This window comes from Euphorbia lathyris, chromosome 1, assembly GCF_963576675.1.
Source record: "Euphorbia lathyris chromosome 1, ddEupLath1.1, whole genome shotgun sequence".
Lineage (NCBI taxonomy): Eukaryota > Viridiplantae > Streptophyta > Magnoliopsida > Malpighiales > Euphorbiaceae > Euphorbia > Euphorbia lathyris.
Genome location: NC_088910.1, coordinates 84,039,504 through 84,057,578, shown reverse-complemented (window position 1 = coordinate 84,057,578; position 18,075 = coordinate 84,039,504). Strand labels below are relative to the sequence as shown.

Below are 18,075 nucleotides of genomic sequence, written 5' to 3'. Positions count from 1 at the left end.
ATATTGCGAGCTGAATCTGACCTAGTCAGTGCCTATAGGATTGACGACCCTATAGAAGATTAAGCCCAAATTACTGAGCCTTAGAGCTAGTTTCTGCCTTACAAGGAGTCTCAGTAGTTTTCCTTTTGCGGGAAGCTGGGGCCTTAGTCCTTCGCCCTTTCTTTGGCTCAGCAGCTCCCTCAGCTTGGCCAGCAGCAGCAGCAGCTTTACCTTTCTTCAAAGGCTGTCCAAACTTTAGTGCTCTCAGTGAGGCAGCTGTGATCTCAGTTCCTCGAGTCTTCTCCTCACCTTCGAGATCAACCTTATGGTCAATGAGGATTCTGGTGATGAGTGATCCAAGCCGCATCGTGCCAGTGCTTCAAAGGAAACCAACAACGAGAAAGACCGGCATGTTGATAGGAGTGTACGTCAGCATATGCCATATAAAGCATTGCTCGAAGTTTGTTGCTGATGTAGTGCAGTTGATCTTTGGGTAGATGAAGTAGGTCAGCAAGTAGTGAGCCATCTTCTGGTGCTGACCCATTGATGAAGCTGAGACTTCTCCTGAGTGGCCCTCAGGTTTGCAGAAGTTGTGTACATACCCAGTTCCATCCTGATCTCCAGATCTTCTCAGCCTTGCTCCCTCAGTTTTTAAATTGAGCAGATTTCCTATGTAGAGAGGGTTGATGAAAATGGTTGTCTTTCACCACAGTGCATAGGTAGTCAGTGTTGTCATTTGCAACTTTGAGGTTGTGGTAAAACTCCCTCACTAGGTCAGGATAGGTTTCATCCCTAACCAAAAATAGCCCAGTCCATCTATTCTGTGAAATCCACTCGCAGAACGGTTGTTCATTTTGCACGAAGTTTTCCGATACCCATCTTGAGGGTTCAACTTTCCATTCACGGACATTATCAAAAACCTTGGAGTAGGTTCTGATTTTTACGGGTTTTTCCTGACCAGCTTTTCCTTTGCTGGGTGTTGGAGGATTCCTTGTAGGTTCATCGGAGCTGGACTTTTGGTGGCCGGCACCGGAGACGTTGTAGGAAATCTTAGTCATTTTCGAGGATGGGGAAGGTTTAGAAGGATTTTGAGAGAGAAAGAGTTTCTTTGCCTTAGAATTTGATTAAGCGTAAAGAATAAAAAATGGGGAATTACCCATTATTTATAGAAGGAATGAGCGGTGTGGATTTAATCAAATCCATGTGTCAGTTTTTCCTCGGGATTGTGTACCGACAAAGATCCTAGCATTTATGACACATACGGCGAATACGTCATCCTAGGGCTATACGCGTGCTATTGCATTTATTCTAACGGATCTAACACTCAGCGTGTAGAATACTAAGCGTTTGATATTCTGAGTGGTCAGCATTGCATAAAGGGATGATTTTTAAGTTTAAGTTTAAACTAATTTACTCAGTGTGCAAGTTTACTCAGTATTTGATGTTCAGTCAGTTTCGATGAGTTACTCAGCAAACAATCAATCATTCAGCATAGTAATTCACTCAGCATGCATATTCATTTAGTTCAGGAATTTACTGAAGAGGATTAAACATACCAATTGCTTCTCTCAGTATGCTGAACTGCTCACGGGCCAGTGGCTTCGTGAAGATATCCGCAAGCTGTTCGTCCGTTAGGACAAAGGTCAGCTTGATCTCACCCTTGAGTACATGGTCTCTAATGAAGTGATGTCTGATGCTGACATGCTTCATTCTGCTGTGTTGTATTGGGTTCTTTGAAAGATCAATTGCACTTTTGTTGTCACATTTGACTTCAATTGTCTTTGTTTGAACACCATAGTCTTCAAGCTGTTGCTTAATCCATAGGACTTGAGCAACACAATGACCAGCAGCAATGTACTCAGCTTCAGTGGTAGACAAGGCTACTGACGCCTGCTTTTTGCTGAACCAGGATACAAGACAGCTTCCTAAGAAGTGACATCCTCCAGAGGTGCTTTTACGTTCTAGCTTATCCCGTCCATAGTCAGCATCAGTGTATCCGATGAGTGTAAAATCATGAGTATTTGGATACCATAAACCTGCGTTCACTGAGCTTAGCAAATATCTAAGGATTCTTTTTACAGCAATGTAATGAGATTCCTTAGGGTTAGATTGATATCTAGCACAGTAGCATACTGAAAACTGAATGTCCGGTCTACTGGCTGTTAAGTAAAGTAGAGAGCCTATCATACCTCGATATAATTTGCTGTCTACTGACTTACCATTCTCGTCAGCGCAGAGGACACTGTCAGTGCCCATAGGAGTGGATATAGGCTTGCAATTTTCCAAGTCATATTTCTTTAATATCTCCTTGGCATATTTGGCTTGACTGATGAAGATGCCATTCTTTCCTTGTTTAATTTGAAGACCGAGGAAGAAGTTGAGTTCTCCCATCATGGACATTTCAAACTCAGTCTGCATTTGTTTGCTAAACTCCTTGCACATTGATTCGTTAGTTGCACCAAATATTATATCATCAACATAAATTTGGGCCAGCAGGGTATCTTTACCCTTTTTCTTAATGAATAAGGTTGTATCAGCTTTGCCCCTGACGTAATTTCTAGTCAGCAGGAAACTGGTCAGCCTCTCATACCAAGGACGTGGTGCTTGCTTGAGGCCATACAGAGCCTTTTTGAGTTTGTAAACATGGTTTGGGAACTTAGGGTCCTCAAAACCTGGAGGTTGATTTACATAAACCTCCTCGTTTATAACTCCATTAAGAAATGCACTTTTGACATCCATTTGGAATAATTTAAAGTTCATGTAAGATGCATATGCACATAGAATTCTAATTGCCTCTAGCCTTGCCACTGGGGCAAAGGTCTCACCGTAGTCAATACCTTCTTGCTGACTGTAGCCCTGAGCTACAAGCCTTGCTTTGTTCCTAACTACGTTTCCTTGTTCATCCATCTTGTTCCTGAAGACCCATCTTATTCCGATGGTCTTTTGACTCTTTGGATGAGGCACTAGCTCCTATACATCGTTTCTTCTAAATTGATCGAGCTCCTCTTGCATTGCGTTCATCCAGAATTCATCGTACTCAGCTTCAGCGAAATTCTTCGGTTCTTGAACTGAGACGAAAGCAACATTGCTGAGGTACTTCTTGAGTTGATTCCTCGTCATCAGGGTATTCCCAGCAGAATCAAGGATTGCACTTTCTGAGTGCCCTCTTGGAATCCTTATCTCTTTAGGTAGATTTATGTCTTGTGTTGTTTCTGTTTCAACAATCTCTGCAGAAGTAGATGGGTCAGTAAAAGTAATCTTAGGTTCACTCTTACTCTTGGTCAGCCTTTTCGTGAATGACTCAGTAGCTGGTTCTTGGTCAGCAGTGGTTACTGAGTGTGGATCATCTTCGGTCAGCGACTGGTATCTACCTGCAGAGTCAGTTTCGTCGAACTCTACATGTACTGACTCTTCTAAAACTTGAGTTCGCTTATTAAAAACTCTGTATGCTTTGCTGTTTGTTGAGTAGCCCAAAAAGATAGCCTCATCAGCTTTTGAATCAAACTTTGCTAAGCTATCTTTGGTATTTAAAATAAAACATCTACAGCCAAAGGCACGAAAGTATCCAATATTTGGCTTTCGTCCTTTCCAAAGTTCATAGGGGGTTTTCTTGAGTATAGGTCTAACTAGAGCCCTATTAAAAATATAGCATGCTGTGTTAACAACCTCTCCCCAAAAATACTTTGGAAGCCTATGCTCATCCAGCATTGTCCTGGCTCTTTCAACCAGAGTTCTGTTCTTCCTTTCTACAACCCCATTTTGCTGAGGTGTTCTAGGAGCAGAAAAATTATGGTCAATGCCGTTGGCTTCACAGAATTCAACAAACTTTTGGTTTTTGAATTCTCCACCGTTATCACTACGGATGTGAGCTAATTTTAGGTCTTTTTCATTTTCAATTTTTCTAACCAAATTTGAAAATGTCTCAAAGGTTTCATCCTTGCTGGTCAGCAAGATGACCCACGTATACCGAGAGAAGTCATCTACAATGACCAAGGAAAATCTTCTTCCACCCAGACTCAGCGGCTGGACTGGACCGAAGAGATCCAAGTGTAGTAACTCTAACGGACGTTTAGTTGAGACGATATTTTTGCTATGAAAAGATTGTTTGGTTTGTTTTCCAACTTGGCAAGCGTGGCATAGTTGATCTTTTTCGAATTTAAGTTCGGGCAGTCCCTCAACCAATTGCTTTCTTGCTAATTTGGCCAGGAGGTCCATGCTTACATGACCAAGTCTCATGTGCCATAGCCAGGAATTTTCTTCCTTTGATACTAAGCACACAGTTTTTGAAAACTTTTTCTCTAAGTCTAGCATAAAGACATTATCTATTCGAGGGGCAATTAATATTAACTCATTTGTTTTACCCTCGTATATTTTACATCCAGTAGCATCAAATATAACTTTTCTCCCATTGCCACATAGCTGAGCTACGCTGAGTAAGTTATATTTGAGTCCGCTGACTAGGGAGACAGATTCAATAGTAGGATTACCTCCGATGGTTCCTGACCCTACTATCTTACCCTTCTTGTTGTCTCCAAAACTTACGCTCCCTCCTCGTTTACGCTCAAACGTGATGAACTGAGTTTCATCACCCGTCATATGCCTTGAGCATGCGCTGTCAATATACCACATCTTTGACTTTTCGGCACATCTCAGGCTTACCTGCATTGTAACTAGTTACTTTTAGGTACCCAATTCTTTTTGGGTCCTTGCTTGTTAGGTGCAACAGGTAAAGCATCATATTTTATTTTATGGCGACATACATGGACAGTATGGCCATTCTTTCCACAGAAGTCACAACTGACCTTCTGTTTAGGATGTTTCACTGACTTGTCAGCACCCCAGTGCTGAGCGTGCCAGCACACCTTAGTGGTGTGTCCTAACTTCCCACAAAAGTCACACTGGACTTTTCGCTGGGGATTCCATCTCTGCTTAGTACCTTGGTATTGAGTTCTCAGAGGACTGTTTCTTTTATTTGGAACCTTTAGTTGGTTCTGGATAGCTGTGACGTCCTTACTCAGTTTCTTTAAAACTGACTGGACTTCAGAGACAGACTCATGTATGATCTTCATGTTATCATGCAGAGTTGTATTGTCCTGAAGAAGGAATCTGAGGTCACTCAGTTTGACCTCTTCCACTTCGTCACAACGCCTGCTAAGTGCTCTAACTTTCTTATTACACTTCTTAACAAGTGTATAGAGATCACTCAGGGCATTAACCATATCGTTTCTGAGCTGGGGAAGAGAAATTACCTCATTTGATTGCTCCTCGTCATCTGATTGGTCAGCATGCTCAGAGACGCATGGCTCAGCAAGTTCGTCAGCCATGAAGCATATCTTCGCTGACTCGGTGGCCTCAGTTTCTGTAGATAAAGACTCATCACTGTCGCTCCAAGTAGCCACCATTGCCTTCTTCCCACTCTTCTTGTCTTTCCTCAGTGTGGGGCAGTTTGACTTAATATGGCCAGTTTGATGGCACTCAAAGCATGTAATGGGCTTTGAGCTGTCCTTTTTGTATTTGCTGTCACTTGAGTCAGCTTTATACTTATCAAACTTTCTGTAAGCCTTCTTTGAGTATTTGTCATTTTTCCTGAATAGCCTTTTCATCTTCCTTGTGAACATAGTCATCTCCTCATCATCAGTTGAGCTCCCGTCAGTGGAGTCAGCTTTCATGACAAGGGATTTCTGCTTCTTGTCTTCAGATTTTTCCTTCACCTCAAAGTTTTTCATGGATATCTCATGGGTCAGCAATGAACCGATGAGTTCGTCATATTTGTAGGTGGTTAAATCCTGAGCTTCCTCAACTGCTGTCTTCTTTGCTTGCTAGTCTTTAGGAAGACTCCTGAGTATCTTTTTGACTTGTTCTTCCTCAGTGAAGATTTTCCCAAGTCTCTTGAGCTCATTAATGATATTGGTAAACATTGCATTCATGTCTGAAATGCCCTCATCATTGTTCATCTCGAACAGCTCGTACAGTCTCATCTGCTGATTCACCTTGGACTCTTTTACTTTATTGGCTCCCTCGTAGGTGACTTCCAGCTTTTTCCAGATCTCTTGTGCCGACTCACAACCTGAGATTTTATTATATTCTGCAGCATCGAGCGCACAGTGAAGCATATTGATAGCCGAAGCGTGATTTTGAAGCTTCTTAAGATCATCCTCTGTCCATTTGGCCTCAGCTTTTACAACTGTTTGGCCAGCCACAACCTCGACAGGTACAAATGGGCCTTGGACTATAGATAGCCAGGCACTCATGTTTGTAGCCTGAATGAAGTTTTTCATCCTATTCTTCCAGAAGGTATAGTTTGACCCGAAGAATAGGGGAGGCCTAGTAATGGACAGCCCCTCAGGCAGTATTTGAGTTGTTTGGTTTCCAGGGAGAAACCGAGTGCTGTTTTCGCCCATGGTAGGGATCAGCTCAAGGTTGTTAGACCTTTTAGAGTGAGCTTTTAGAGCTCTGATACCACTTGTTGGTCCCTTGTAAGGTTGCAAGTATAGTTCCAAGGGGGGGTTAGAAACTATTTAAACTTTTTTACAATTAGGGCAGACTTCTGTTTCTACGGAAAAAGGTTTTAACAGCGGCGCTGAGTAAACAGTAAGATACTAGCTTAGTCAACTGGTGACTAGGTCAGTTTCTTAGCTTGAGTCAGGAGATAGCACTTAGAGTCTATTCCTGAGCTCAGACGTTCAACGCGCACAACTCAACTTGACCTCTTTACTTGGTCAGTTTTTGGTTATTATAAGCAAGCAATATATATAAGGAGTTAAAGGTAAGAAATACTTCACTCAGCAGATTTATCCAGGTTCGGCTTCTTCTAAGCCTACGTCCTGTCCCCGGAACACGTTCCGAGATTTCGAATCCTCTACTGAGCTCTTTAAAGGTAGAGCCTCAAACCTTTTACAATCTTAGCAACTGAGTATGACAAGAGTACCTTCCTCTATACCTCTACTCAATCCTAATCTCTCGCTGAGTACTAAAACCGAGTACTCAGCCTCTCCTTTCTATCTCTAGAAATGATAAGTGTTTTGTCCTATACAAAGATTTGCTAAGACACTTTAGACGATTGAAACAATCACTCTAGACTTTTACACAGATATAAGAATTGTAGTGTAAGATTTTGCTTTGCTTCTTTGCTTGCAGAACTTGTGTAGAAATTTGGTCAGCGTAATGGCTTGATCAAGTTCTGTGTTGAGTGAAGCTTCTGATGGCACTATTTATAGAGACGTCTGGGCATCGGTCATTTCGAATTTCGAAATAACCGTTGGAGGGAAACGGCTTCCTGTCGTTGTCATCCTGACTTGCTCAGAGCTCTCGGCCAATCAGAATTGTGTATCTTCTGTCCTCGGTCAGCTCAGCAGACTGTCTCTCCTTTTATGGTAAAGTCAACTAGATAGCATACTGTGTCGTCTGAACTTTGCCCAAAGGAGAAATACTTTGTCTGGAAGTTTTCCTTCGCCAGCTGCTGTCTTGTACGTTTGTCGAATCTACTCAGCAGCTTCATCTTGAAGTTGTTCCCGAAGGTCTTCTAGATCCTTCTCATGCTGAGTTGCATTTTGTCCAGAACGGCAACGTTTTGACAAACGCGGGCCGAGTTGTACTGAGTTGTTTGACTTGGGCATTGGCTTCCGTATTGGGCTTGGGCCTTTTAATTCTTATGTCTTATAACAGTTTTAACTCAACATTGAACAAACACATTAGTAGAATAAATCAAAGCATTTAAACTTAGTATGTTTTAGAATATGTATTTTAAATTATACTTAAACAATTTTGTCAAATCAAAATTATGTGGAAAGGTGTTTCAACAAAGTCTTCCAGATAGTTTCTTGCGCCTTCTGAACTTTACCCAAAGTAGAAATACTTTGTCTATAAATTGGTTCTGTTCTATTGCTGATTTGACTGCATTGTCGCTTAACTCAGCAGCTTCCTCTTGAAGCTTTTGTTAGAAGGCTTCTCGATCCTTCTTCATGCTGAGTCGTTGTTTCATTTGATACGACTGCATTTTATCTTCTTCGGCCGTGAGGTCTTGATCTGTTGACTTGGGCTTGACTTACACTTATGGGCCTTTAGGCTTTTTATCTTAATGTCTTATAAATCAATAAACTCAACATTGAACAAACACATTAGTGTGAATAAATCAAAGCATTTAAATTTAATGTGTTAGAATATTTTTTATCATTTACTTAAATAATTTTGTCAAATCAAAATCATGTGGAAAGGTGTTTCAACACAAAATGCCCGAATTCCCCTTCAAGAGTTTCATTATCAAAACGCATTAAATGTCCGATCCCTTGAGCAATATCTGAGAGTATTTGAGTGTCCCAATACTCCCAAGGGAGAGAATACAACCTGACCCATACTTGAGCCTTCGTTGCTCTTTCAGCAAAAGGGTTGAAATCAGGGACCCAAGGTTGAAAACGAAACGTACATGGCTTTACGGCGATAATTCCTTTACTCAGAACCAGCTCCTTGGCTTGTTTCGAAGATAACAAAACATGAAAATAACCTTTGCCGATGGATATCAAGCGCCAAACCGCAATTCCCCAGACCTTAGTGAGTCTCTGTTTAAGATCCTGCACCTTCTATGGAGAATCCCCTTTGGACAAGACCAGTCTACCGATTAACGAATGCTTACATAGGTCAATCCTTTGATTATATGCTTCCTGTGAAATTCTGATTGATTTAATACCCCCAATTGCACTCACCTTGGCCTTAGACGAAGCCACCTCCGGGATAGAGTTCTTCAAGACCGACGAGTACAGCGGCGGCGCCACCGCGGGCTTTACAACCGACAGAGTAGGGGAAAGAGCAATTGTTGAATCCGCAAATCTTAACTTTGGATTGAAGAGAACTCCAATGCCAATGAAATCCTCGGGAGGGGGAGGAGCAACCGAGGACCCCATCGGAGATCGAACGGGGCAGCAGAGCTGGCGGCGGCGGCGGCAGCGCGACCTAGCTCCTAAGATCGTGAATCTCTCAAAACCGTCTCAAAAATCTTTTTCGTCCTTATTTTCGGTTCTTTCACTAGTTTGTTTATTAAGAAATAAGAAAATACAAAAATATAAATCGATTAATCTGAATAATCCTAGATGACCTTATCTGTAGGACTAGTGTCTAACATTTTTTACAACCTTGCTTATTAATGATCAAACCAAAGACTTAAGAGCTAAGAGTGGGAGAAACCAACTAATAGAATATCGGGGCACACATGAAGGCATTCCATGTTGTCTTTTGTTGTCCTAAAAAAATGAACACTAGCAAGTGCACTGAGTACAAGTAAAAAAATGATAAGTATAATATCGTCTCCACATGAATAGAATTGTCTGATATTGTAACTAAATATTTCAAAATAGTCAGATTCCTTAATAATTAACCTTTTATTATAGTTGAGATGTGAGGTTTAATTCTGAAAAGCAATAAATTTAATTGAAATAAATGAATATGCAATTGTGGTAACAAATGGTACGCAAGTTAATAGATTTTACTTATAAATGATAGAGAGTTGGCAGAAATCACAACCAGGACAGGTATCGAACAAGCATATTTTTCCGTATGAATGATATTAAGAGCGTAGGTTTAGGGTATCTTTTACTAGAATCAATTGGGTCAGGTGTGTTCCCAACATTTTTTAGAAATATGTAAACTAAGTCTCCTTTATGTCTACATTATTTCCAAACATTAAGATTTGAAAATCATTTTAACATATAAGTTGCTAAAACCCCATAGCATGCAATTACTCATGTCTCCAATCCTAATTACATATGTCTAATGGTGTTTCTATCTCCTAATCAAAGTCTCCTCATGATCATTCAACTAAAATATAGGTTAGCTACTCCTATAATACACTAATAAACCATTAAACAACATTCAAATATTTTTTCATTCATAATAAAGAAGAATATGACTTACAACTACCAGCTCATTGCTGGTTTCAGCCTGAAAAGTGAACTACTCACTCATCTTCAAGAAGAAAAATACAAAAAGCAATGAAGAACAACCTGCTGTCATAGAAAAGTAAAAGAAGAAAGAAAAATAAAAATAAAAATAAAAATCATTTCTGATCTCCCAAGATAAAAATCATTTCTGATCTCCCATGATATGCCTATAAACACTACAAAGATAATACTCCCTCCGTTTTTTATTATATGACGTTTTGGACTTTTGAATTTGTTCATTTTTATATGTCGTTTTGTATTACCAATGCACTTTTTACAATACTTTCTCTAATTTTCCCCTATTTATTGTAGGAGAGAGATATAGTTATTAATGCAAATTATCTTAATTAAGTCATAAAAATTAATAAGAGAGAAATTTTGCATAGAAAGTAGAGATCCAGGAGAAAAGTATTAAGGGTACATTAGTCATTGTAATAGTCTCATTAATATTGCATTGGTCTTGATGAAAAACCTTAAACGACATATAAAAAAGAATGGAGGGAGTATAAAATATTGTCTTGAAAAGTGGAAAGGTGGCTGCGTAGTTTTTCTTGATAGGTGGATATGATAAGCTTTACAAACTGTTCTGACAGTGCAGAGATTAGAAGAGACAAAACAACCCATATGTTTTTATTCATACAAAGTGACAAACACCTTAAAGATACCAAATATAGCCTTTTAGACTAAGTAAATATATTGTTTTTGCACCACTTGTTATTTCCAGCCTTCATCTTGAACCCTTTTCTTCCTTGGATATTTTTGTCAGCGAACAGGCAGACTGTTACAAAGAACAGTTTGATCCTTGCTGACAACAGTCTTTCTAGACAAAATTCAAGAGTTCGGTAATAATTTCATTCATCTAAATTTTGCATCCTTGATTTCATTTCACTCAATGAGAACTTTCCTTCTGCGGCTCTTTTTCCTTACTGAATAGGCAAACCTCCATAGAGAACGGTCTGATCCATGCTGAGAACAATTTGCAAATTAAAGGTAATTAATAAGATTTAAGGCTTATAAAAGCCATAATTAAGCTCTAAATCACTTCTAAACACCTTGAATAATTAAGTATAATTTACACATATCATCTTTCCTGATGAATTTCCGTCGGGGGGTACCAATAATATAGGACATCCAGCATCACATTGACATCATGCCTAGTGCTAGCCTGCCAAATCTTCCACACTATCAAATGAGACCTCTTGATGCAGTAGTTATGAGGAAACAAATGGACGAACTATCACGGAAAGGGAAGTTTCAGGAAAGCATGAGTCCTTGCACGGTACTTGCACTGTCTATGCCTAAGAATGATGAGACATGGCGGATATGTGTTATAAATAATATCACGATCTGATACTACTTTCCCATTGCTTTGGATGGTATGCTAGATCAAATAAGAGGGTTGAAGTTTTTTATCAAAGATTGACCTAAGGAGCGGTTATCACCAGATCTGGATCAAGATCGGGGACGAATGAAGAGAGCTTTCAAGACAATGGACATATTGTATGAGTGGCTAGTTATGATTTTCGGCCTGACAAATGTGCCAAGCACTTTCATACATTTAATGAACCACGTTTTGTAGGTGTATTATTAGGAAATTTGTTTTGGTTTACTTTGATGATATATTAATGCACATCCGAGACTTGGATGAACATCAGGAGCACCTAAGTGTTGTGTTCGGCCACATGCGAAAAAACCAACTATTTGCCAACACCAAAACGTGTCATTTCATGCTACTCGTATTGATATTCTTAGGGTACATTATTAGTAGGAAATGAATCCTACTGGATAAAGATGTGGTCAGAACAATCAGAGAGAGGGATTTTTGTATTGACAAATGTAAGACAAATCATGAGTTTCCATGTATTGGCTACATTTTATCGCATGTTTATTCGAAACTTCAGTACTATTTTATCCTTTCTGACCAAATGCCCAAAGAAAGGGTGGGATTTTTTATGGGAAGAGAAATTGGAGTAGAGTGTGATGCCAACATAAAGTTAATTAGAGGGAATCTAATGGAGGAGAAGTAGTGTCTTGCCTACTTTAATGAAAAACTTATTGAAGCAATGATGAAATGAGAAACTTATGATAAGAAATTTTACTTCATTTTTGCTCACCAAAAATATGGGAACCTTATTTGATCGGTAAGGAATTCATTTTGTACACCAACCATCATACCCTTAAGTATTTAGTGTTAGTGTATGTCGTAGTTCTAACTTGACTATTTATTTTTCAGAGTATCCAAGTTTAGTTATCTACTAATGTTTAGGATCCGAGAAAATGAATGTGTGAGACAATTCTCTTATTGAATGATAATGAACTAAAAACTAATATGGTTATCCTTATTACAACTCTTTTTTCTTCACTTTAAATAGTAGGACATAAATATTGAGTTAAAGTTAAGAAACATAAGTTGATAAGTATTTGGAAAGGAAAATAAGATGATTAGGAAGAATTACAACAACAATAATAATAGTAGATAGGAACAAATGATGAACCAAACAAAGTCCATTACAGACCACAATAATCGATTGTGTTACAATCCAGGAAAAAGAAGGACCACAATACCATACAATACAATACACAGTGTTGTTGATAAGAAAATTAAGGTTTCTTAGTCACTGAAACAGTAACATTGATGAACTTTGTCTTCTCTTTAGCCATTCGGTCGGCAACGATTGATCGATACCTACGAAAAATATCATCAACAACTGATTCATGGAATCCGAAATGGGAAAGGAGCAAGGGCTCAGACACAGCCCTTATGCATATGGCAACATTATATCCTTCATCTTTGTGTTTCTTTGAAATTACAGATTCATCTTTATAAGCATTCCAATTCACTTCAGATACCTCCAATCGATCAATGCTAAAAGAGCCTTCCTTTTCTATTTCAGATTTCACTTCAAATGAGGATGGTGTATACTGAGGTATGTTGAATGATTCCAATTTTTCTTTATCTACCACTCCCTGCAATTTCATGCATCATTTAGGTGATTTTGGAGAAGAGGGGCGTAAGGTACAAGTCACATGATTCTACTTTTTTTTTTTTTTTTTTTATGGCATGTCATGTCATGTCATGTGGATAATACGAGAATATTGATGTGGGCAGTATAGAAATCAATGACGTGTATTTTTTGTTCGAGAGGATTGAAATTGTATTAGATTTAAAATTACACTTTTTTTATATATTCTATATTAAATTCCATTTTTTTTAATGGCTAAATTTGTATTTTATTCCATTTATTAATTATTATGATATCAAATTCTTTTAGAAGGACTGGCGAAGGATTTAAATTTTTATGACTCTATTTACAGAGTTAATGAAATTTGAAAGGGTTGAATAAAAAGATGTGATGAATTACCTCCAAGACCATTTGGTTGAGAGCTATAGCCAAAAGTTCTCAAATGTAGCAACACTCTTTGCTGGAAGGATCTTCACTTCTTCTGCCCAAAAAAGTTAAAACCATACAACCACCTGATACCAATTCCTTTGAACGACACATTAAAAATGTTGAGAAGTCTTTCTGAAATTGGTTATAATATGCTTTCAGAATACTTGCTGGGCTGCTGCTAGCCATATAAATATTCCCTTTATTGCCCTCCAGCTTTTTAGGAACCTATTGCAATTACACAAGTACAACTTATATCTTTTATTACTTATTATAAAATAATAAAGATAAAAAATGTCATTTGTGGTCCTAATCTTTTTCATTTTGGTTCAAAAATATTGTATTTTAGAAAATATTGAAAAAAATTATTGGAAAATAAAATATTTTTGGATTTGATTGTTATTTCCAAAAGAGTAAGAAAAAAAAGTAACAGATGTTTGATTGCTCATTTTCATGCTCATGTTTAACTATTCACTTTATAGTAACCTACTATTTGTCTTTTACAAAAGCAAAAAACCTCTGCTTTTTTGAAAATCAGCTTTTTCTAACTGCAAACATCAAACCATGATACCACACAGCAACAGCAAACACAGTAGGTAAAACAAACAGCCTCTAAGTTCTCAGAGGATTTAGGAAAATGTTTTTAAGTTTTTTTTTCAAAAGTGTAAAACATTTTTCTTATTTTTTTATTTTTTTTTATGTTGACTAAGGTAAATTATTTTTCTTAGCAAACAAACATGGAACAATGAGAAAAATATTTTTGGAGAAAGGGCGTAAGGTTTTTATCTTTCACATATTCAGGCATAAGTTGAAGTTAATTAGTTATAAACATCAAATTTTGTGGAGAGTACATGACTCATTTCACATGTATTTGAATCCTTAAAAATTCCAAATACATATGAAATGAAATGAATAATGAATAATGAAGTTTGTTTGTGAGCCAAAACTTAAAAGGAAGTTAGTGTTAGAGAAGATTACATACATGAGAAAGCCACATAAGGCTGTAGGATGAATGGACAAAATGAAGGGTATTAGCAGGGAAAAGTCTGTGATAGAAAGAACCTGGTACTCCAGCGAAGAAACATGGTCCTATTCCAGTTTCAAATTGTTGTTTGAGTTTTTCATGGAAGCTTGGTATGAACCTGAAAATGTTGTTGAAATCATTTCCAGGTAAATCATTAAAGAAAACCTGATATTCTGGAGATCCATGACCTATTTTCCCACAAATGTTCTCTACTACATTGATTATCTCTGAAACAGCAAGGAATGTGCTTGGTCCTGATGAACAACCCATATCTGCTATATATAACCTCTCAGGATATTTATTCATGTACAGCTTCCTCATTGCTTCCTCAACTATGGGCCTTGTCATTGCTATCACTTTTTGCTGCAATTCAAATAACCATTAGTCTTGTCTTTGTTAATTTTAATGTTAATGTGATATAAGAAGAGCATACCTGAAGCAATGAGTTCTGAGCATAACTGGTTTCTCCCTTTCCAACATTCATGTGAAGGGCTTCACTTACTTTCATTTTTTTTTTAATCTCTTATCTCTTATGTGATTTGAGTTATGTTTTGAGTGCATGAATTTATAGGCAGGCAAGGCAAGACACTCCATTCATCCGTGGATCTTTATTTATCTATAATTTAATTTAATTTCTCCATGTTGTAAAACTAAGGACCACACCATTTCATAACAAACATATCCATATAATCAAATCAAATCAAATACACCCACGTATTTAACATGTTTTTATATATATGGCTTTTAGGTTTTAGTGTCATTATCAATATATTTTAATTTCAATATTATTTCTGAAAGTTTTAACTATGTTTTTTAGAATATGTCAATTTCAACATTTTGATTTTTTCTGTTTGTGAGTGTTACAAGAAAAATAAATTCCCAAATGAATTTTATGATTTCCGAACTTCTAAAACAAATGATTGAGTAAAAGATTCAATTGAAAAATTCTTTATTAGATTCTCCATTACAAAACTTTTTACTAGCTGCATTATATTAACTTAAGAAAATAGAATTTTTATTTTTATTTTTATTGATTTTGAATTTTGAATTTTTTTACAAGAAATGAAATAAGAGAGAGCTGAAAATTACAAAAGAAACTTGACAATTTTGTAGAAGAACAAACTTGAGAAAGAACAATCTTAAAACTTCAAAATCTAAGCTAAGCACTTGTAGAACTTGGAAATATGAAACAATTTTGAGAAATATTGTGAAAGTAACTGGAATCTTGAACTTTGAGTAACATATTAAAATCTTGAGAGAACTTAAATGAACCTAGAAGAAGATAAGAGGGCAAAAAAGAAGAGAAGAAATTGTTAGAAAAGAAAAGAAGAGTTTTGTTGTGTTTATTTCAGTTAAAATCAAGCCTTTTATATCCATATGTTTATGGATTGGGTTGTGCCCAATTGGTTATTGCTTAAAAATACTTAGCCCAAACCCAATCCAGTTTGCTATTGTTTTAGGTGTGTTTGGAATGGGATGGGTTCGGGCTTAAAATCAAATCACAAGCTCGGTCCAATTAAGCTTACCTGAAAATTATATATAGTTTTAACAATAATAATTAAAAGTTATACTTAAAAATAAATATTTAATATATAAATATGTAAATTTAATAATTAATATTAATAGGGTGGGTCAAGATGTCACTCGTACTATTTTTATAAATTTCAAGCCTACCTTAATATAGATGGACTTTATCAAACCTAGGTCAGGCCTGAGATCATTTTCCCTTGTTTAAGCATGGTTCATAAAAAAAATACACGATTGGCCTGTTGGGGGTCAATTTTACATAATAAAAGTGTTAATTCAAATTTTATATTCTAATATATAACTTGATTAATCATAATCAATTATAAATTGCATATTCTAACGGTAACAAAAATTTAATATAACTCGATTGATTATAAATTTATAAAGTGTAATAAAATAGCTACCTCTGGATCGGATTACCTCTTTGGTTTGGTTCAACCTAGTTGAACCGTTATGTATGTTATAATCTAAATAGTCGAGAACTAATTTTTCTGTATCATTGTAAAACTTCTCAAAATTAAACTAAATTTGGACTACAAAAGTAAGATTGGGTGGTTTTGAACAAACTTAGAAAAATTTATAGTTTATCATATATTAATGAAGTTGGATTTTGTAATTAAATATAAACTCAATGAGCTGATTAATAATCTAAACTTTAATTTGTCAGAAACAGGGGACCGAAATCATCTATAATAAGAGAGGGGCCGAGGAAACCGAAATCATCTATAAAGGGTTTCAGTGTCTCCAAGCCCCCCCTACTAACTAACTTATTCTTATTGAATTCTCTTTAAATGTCTGTTTTTTTTTTAATGATCGCTTGGACTGTAAAACTATAATCGAGTTTCCAGGTGGGTGGTTCAACCGGTCGGGTCATCGGGTTTTAAGAGGTTTTATAAAGTGTAATAAAATAGCTACCTCCGGATCGGATTACCTCTTTGGTTCGGTTCAACCTGGTTGAACCGTTATGCATGTTATAATCTGAATAGTCGAGAACTAATTTTTTTGTATCATTGTAAAACTTCTCAAAATTAAACTAAATTTGGACTACAAAAGTAAGATTGGGTGGTTTTGAACAAACTTAGAAAAATTTATAGTTTATCATATATTAATGAAGTTGGATTTTGTAATTAAATATAAACTCAATGAGCTGATTAATAATCTAAACTTTAATTTGTCAGAAACAAGGGACCGAAATCTATACTATATATAATTACGGAAGCAGAGAGAAATGAGAAGAAGTGTTTTAAAGGTCTTTTTGATGAGTTGTCAACGTAGTAAAAAATTAGATTAAAAATGTTTAATTAATTAAAAATAAATATTTAATTAATTAAAAATAACAAATTTATATTTATAATATATTAAATAATTACTAGCCTATTAATTAAAATAATAAAAGAAAGCAAGAGTTACGGGAAGATGAAAAAACACAAAGCAAAAGAAATCCAAAAGTCACAAATAAACTTCTATATAAAGCATGATAGATAGTATTCCATCATTATATTCATTGGTCACGATAGATAGTATTATATTTCTGAAGGTAAATATTCGATTTTTTTTCATATGTTGTAGTTATTTTGTTCTCAATTATGTTGTTGTTTTATTTTTATTAAACAATAGTTGTTATAGTTTCATCTTTCAGATTCATTTCTGTTGTTACTCAGGTTCTATACCTCTCGATATCTTATCCATGTTTTCATTTTTATTTGTCTTTTTTTTTCCAAACTGATAGCTTCAATTGAAGAAATCCGACAGAAATAGAAGATGCATGAACAGCTAAAACCGAAAAACACAAAAGTGTCAAAAATTACAAGAAATTTTTATGTTTCTCAAGGTAATTATTCGATTTTTTTTTCATATGTTGTAGTTATTTTTGTTCTCAATTGTGTTTTTGTTTTCTTTTTATTAAACAATAGTTGTTATAGTTTCATTTTTCAGAGATGAAATTCCATTTATGTCATTACCCAGGTTCCATACCTCTCGCTACCTTATCCATGTTTTCTTTTTTATTTGTCTTTTTTTTCAAAATGACTAAAATAAAGATTTTGTAAATTTGTATTCTTTTTTAGTATATGTTGCTAGGTGTTATCGTTTCGATTGCTAACTCTTAACTAAAATTTAGATTTTCGGCTTTATATGAACTCAATTTTTGGCTTTCTCAATTGTGCTGTTATTTTATTTTTATTAAACAATTGTTGTTATAGTTTCATTCTTTCAGAGATGAAATTTC

The 18,075-nt window shown here is 36.1% G+C and overlaps 1 protein-coding gene across 3 annotated transcripts; it reads right to left on the bottom strand.

The window, feature by feature from the left end:
* Positions 1-12,360: 12,360 nt before the first annotated feature.
* Positions 12,361-14,910, bottom strand: LOC136204190 (S-adenosyl-L-methionine:benzoic acid/salicylic acid carboxyl methyltransferase 3-like). 3 transcript variants are annotated; one of them, XR_010675076.1, is made up of 4 exons: positions 14,755-14,910; positions 14,360-14,684; positions 13,271-13,525; positions 12,361-12,875 (listed from the first exon to the last, which is right to left on the bottom strand). XR_010675076.1 is itself a non-coding variant. In XM_065995390.1 (4 exons), the coding sequence occupies exons 1-3, from the start codon at positions 14,827-14,829 to the stop codon at positions 13,310-13,312; spliced, it is 696 nt and encodes a 231-aa protein (XP_065851462.1). In that variant the 5' UTR covers positions 14,830-14,910; the 3' UTR covers positions 12,361-12,875; positions 13,271-13,309. The 3 variants fall into 3 exon arrangements, 2 of the variants coding, with proteins under 2 accessions (XP_065851462.1, XP_065851471.1); XM_065995390.1 differs by having other exon boundaries at positions 14,280-14,684; XM_065995399.1 differs by having other exon boundaries at positions 12,361-12,594; positions 14,280-14,684.
* Between the last annotated feature and the right edge of the window lie 3,165 nt (positions 14,911-18,075).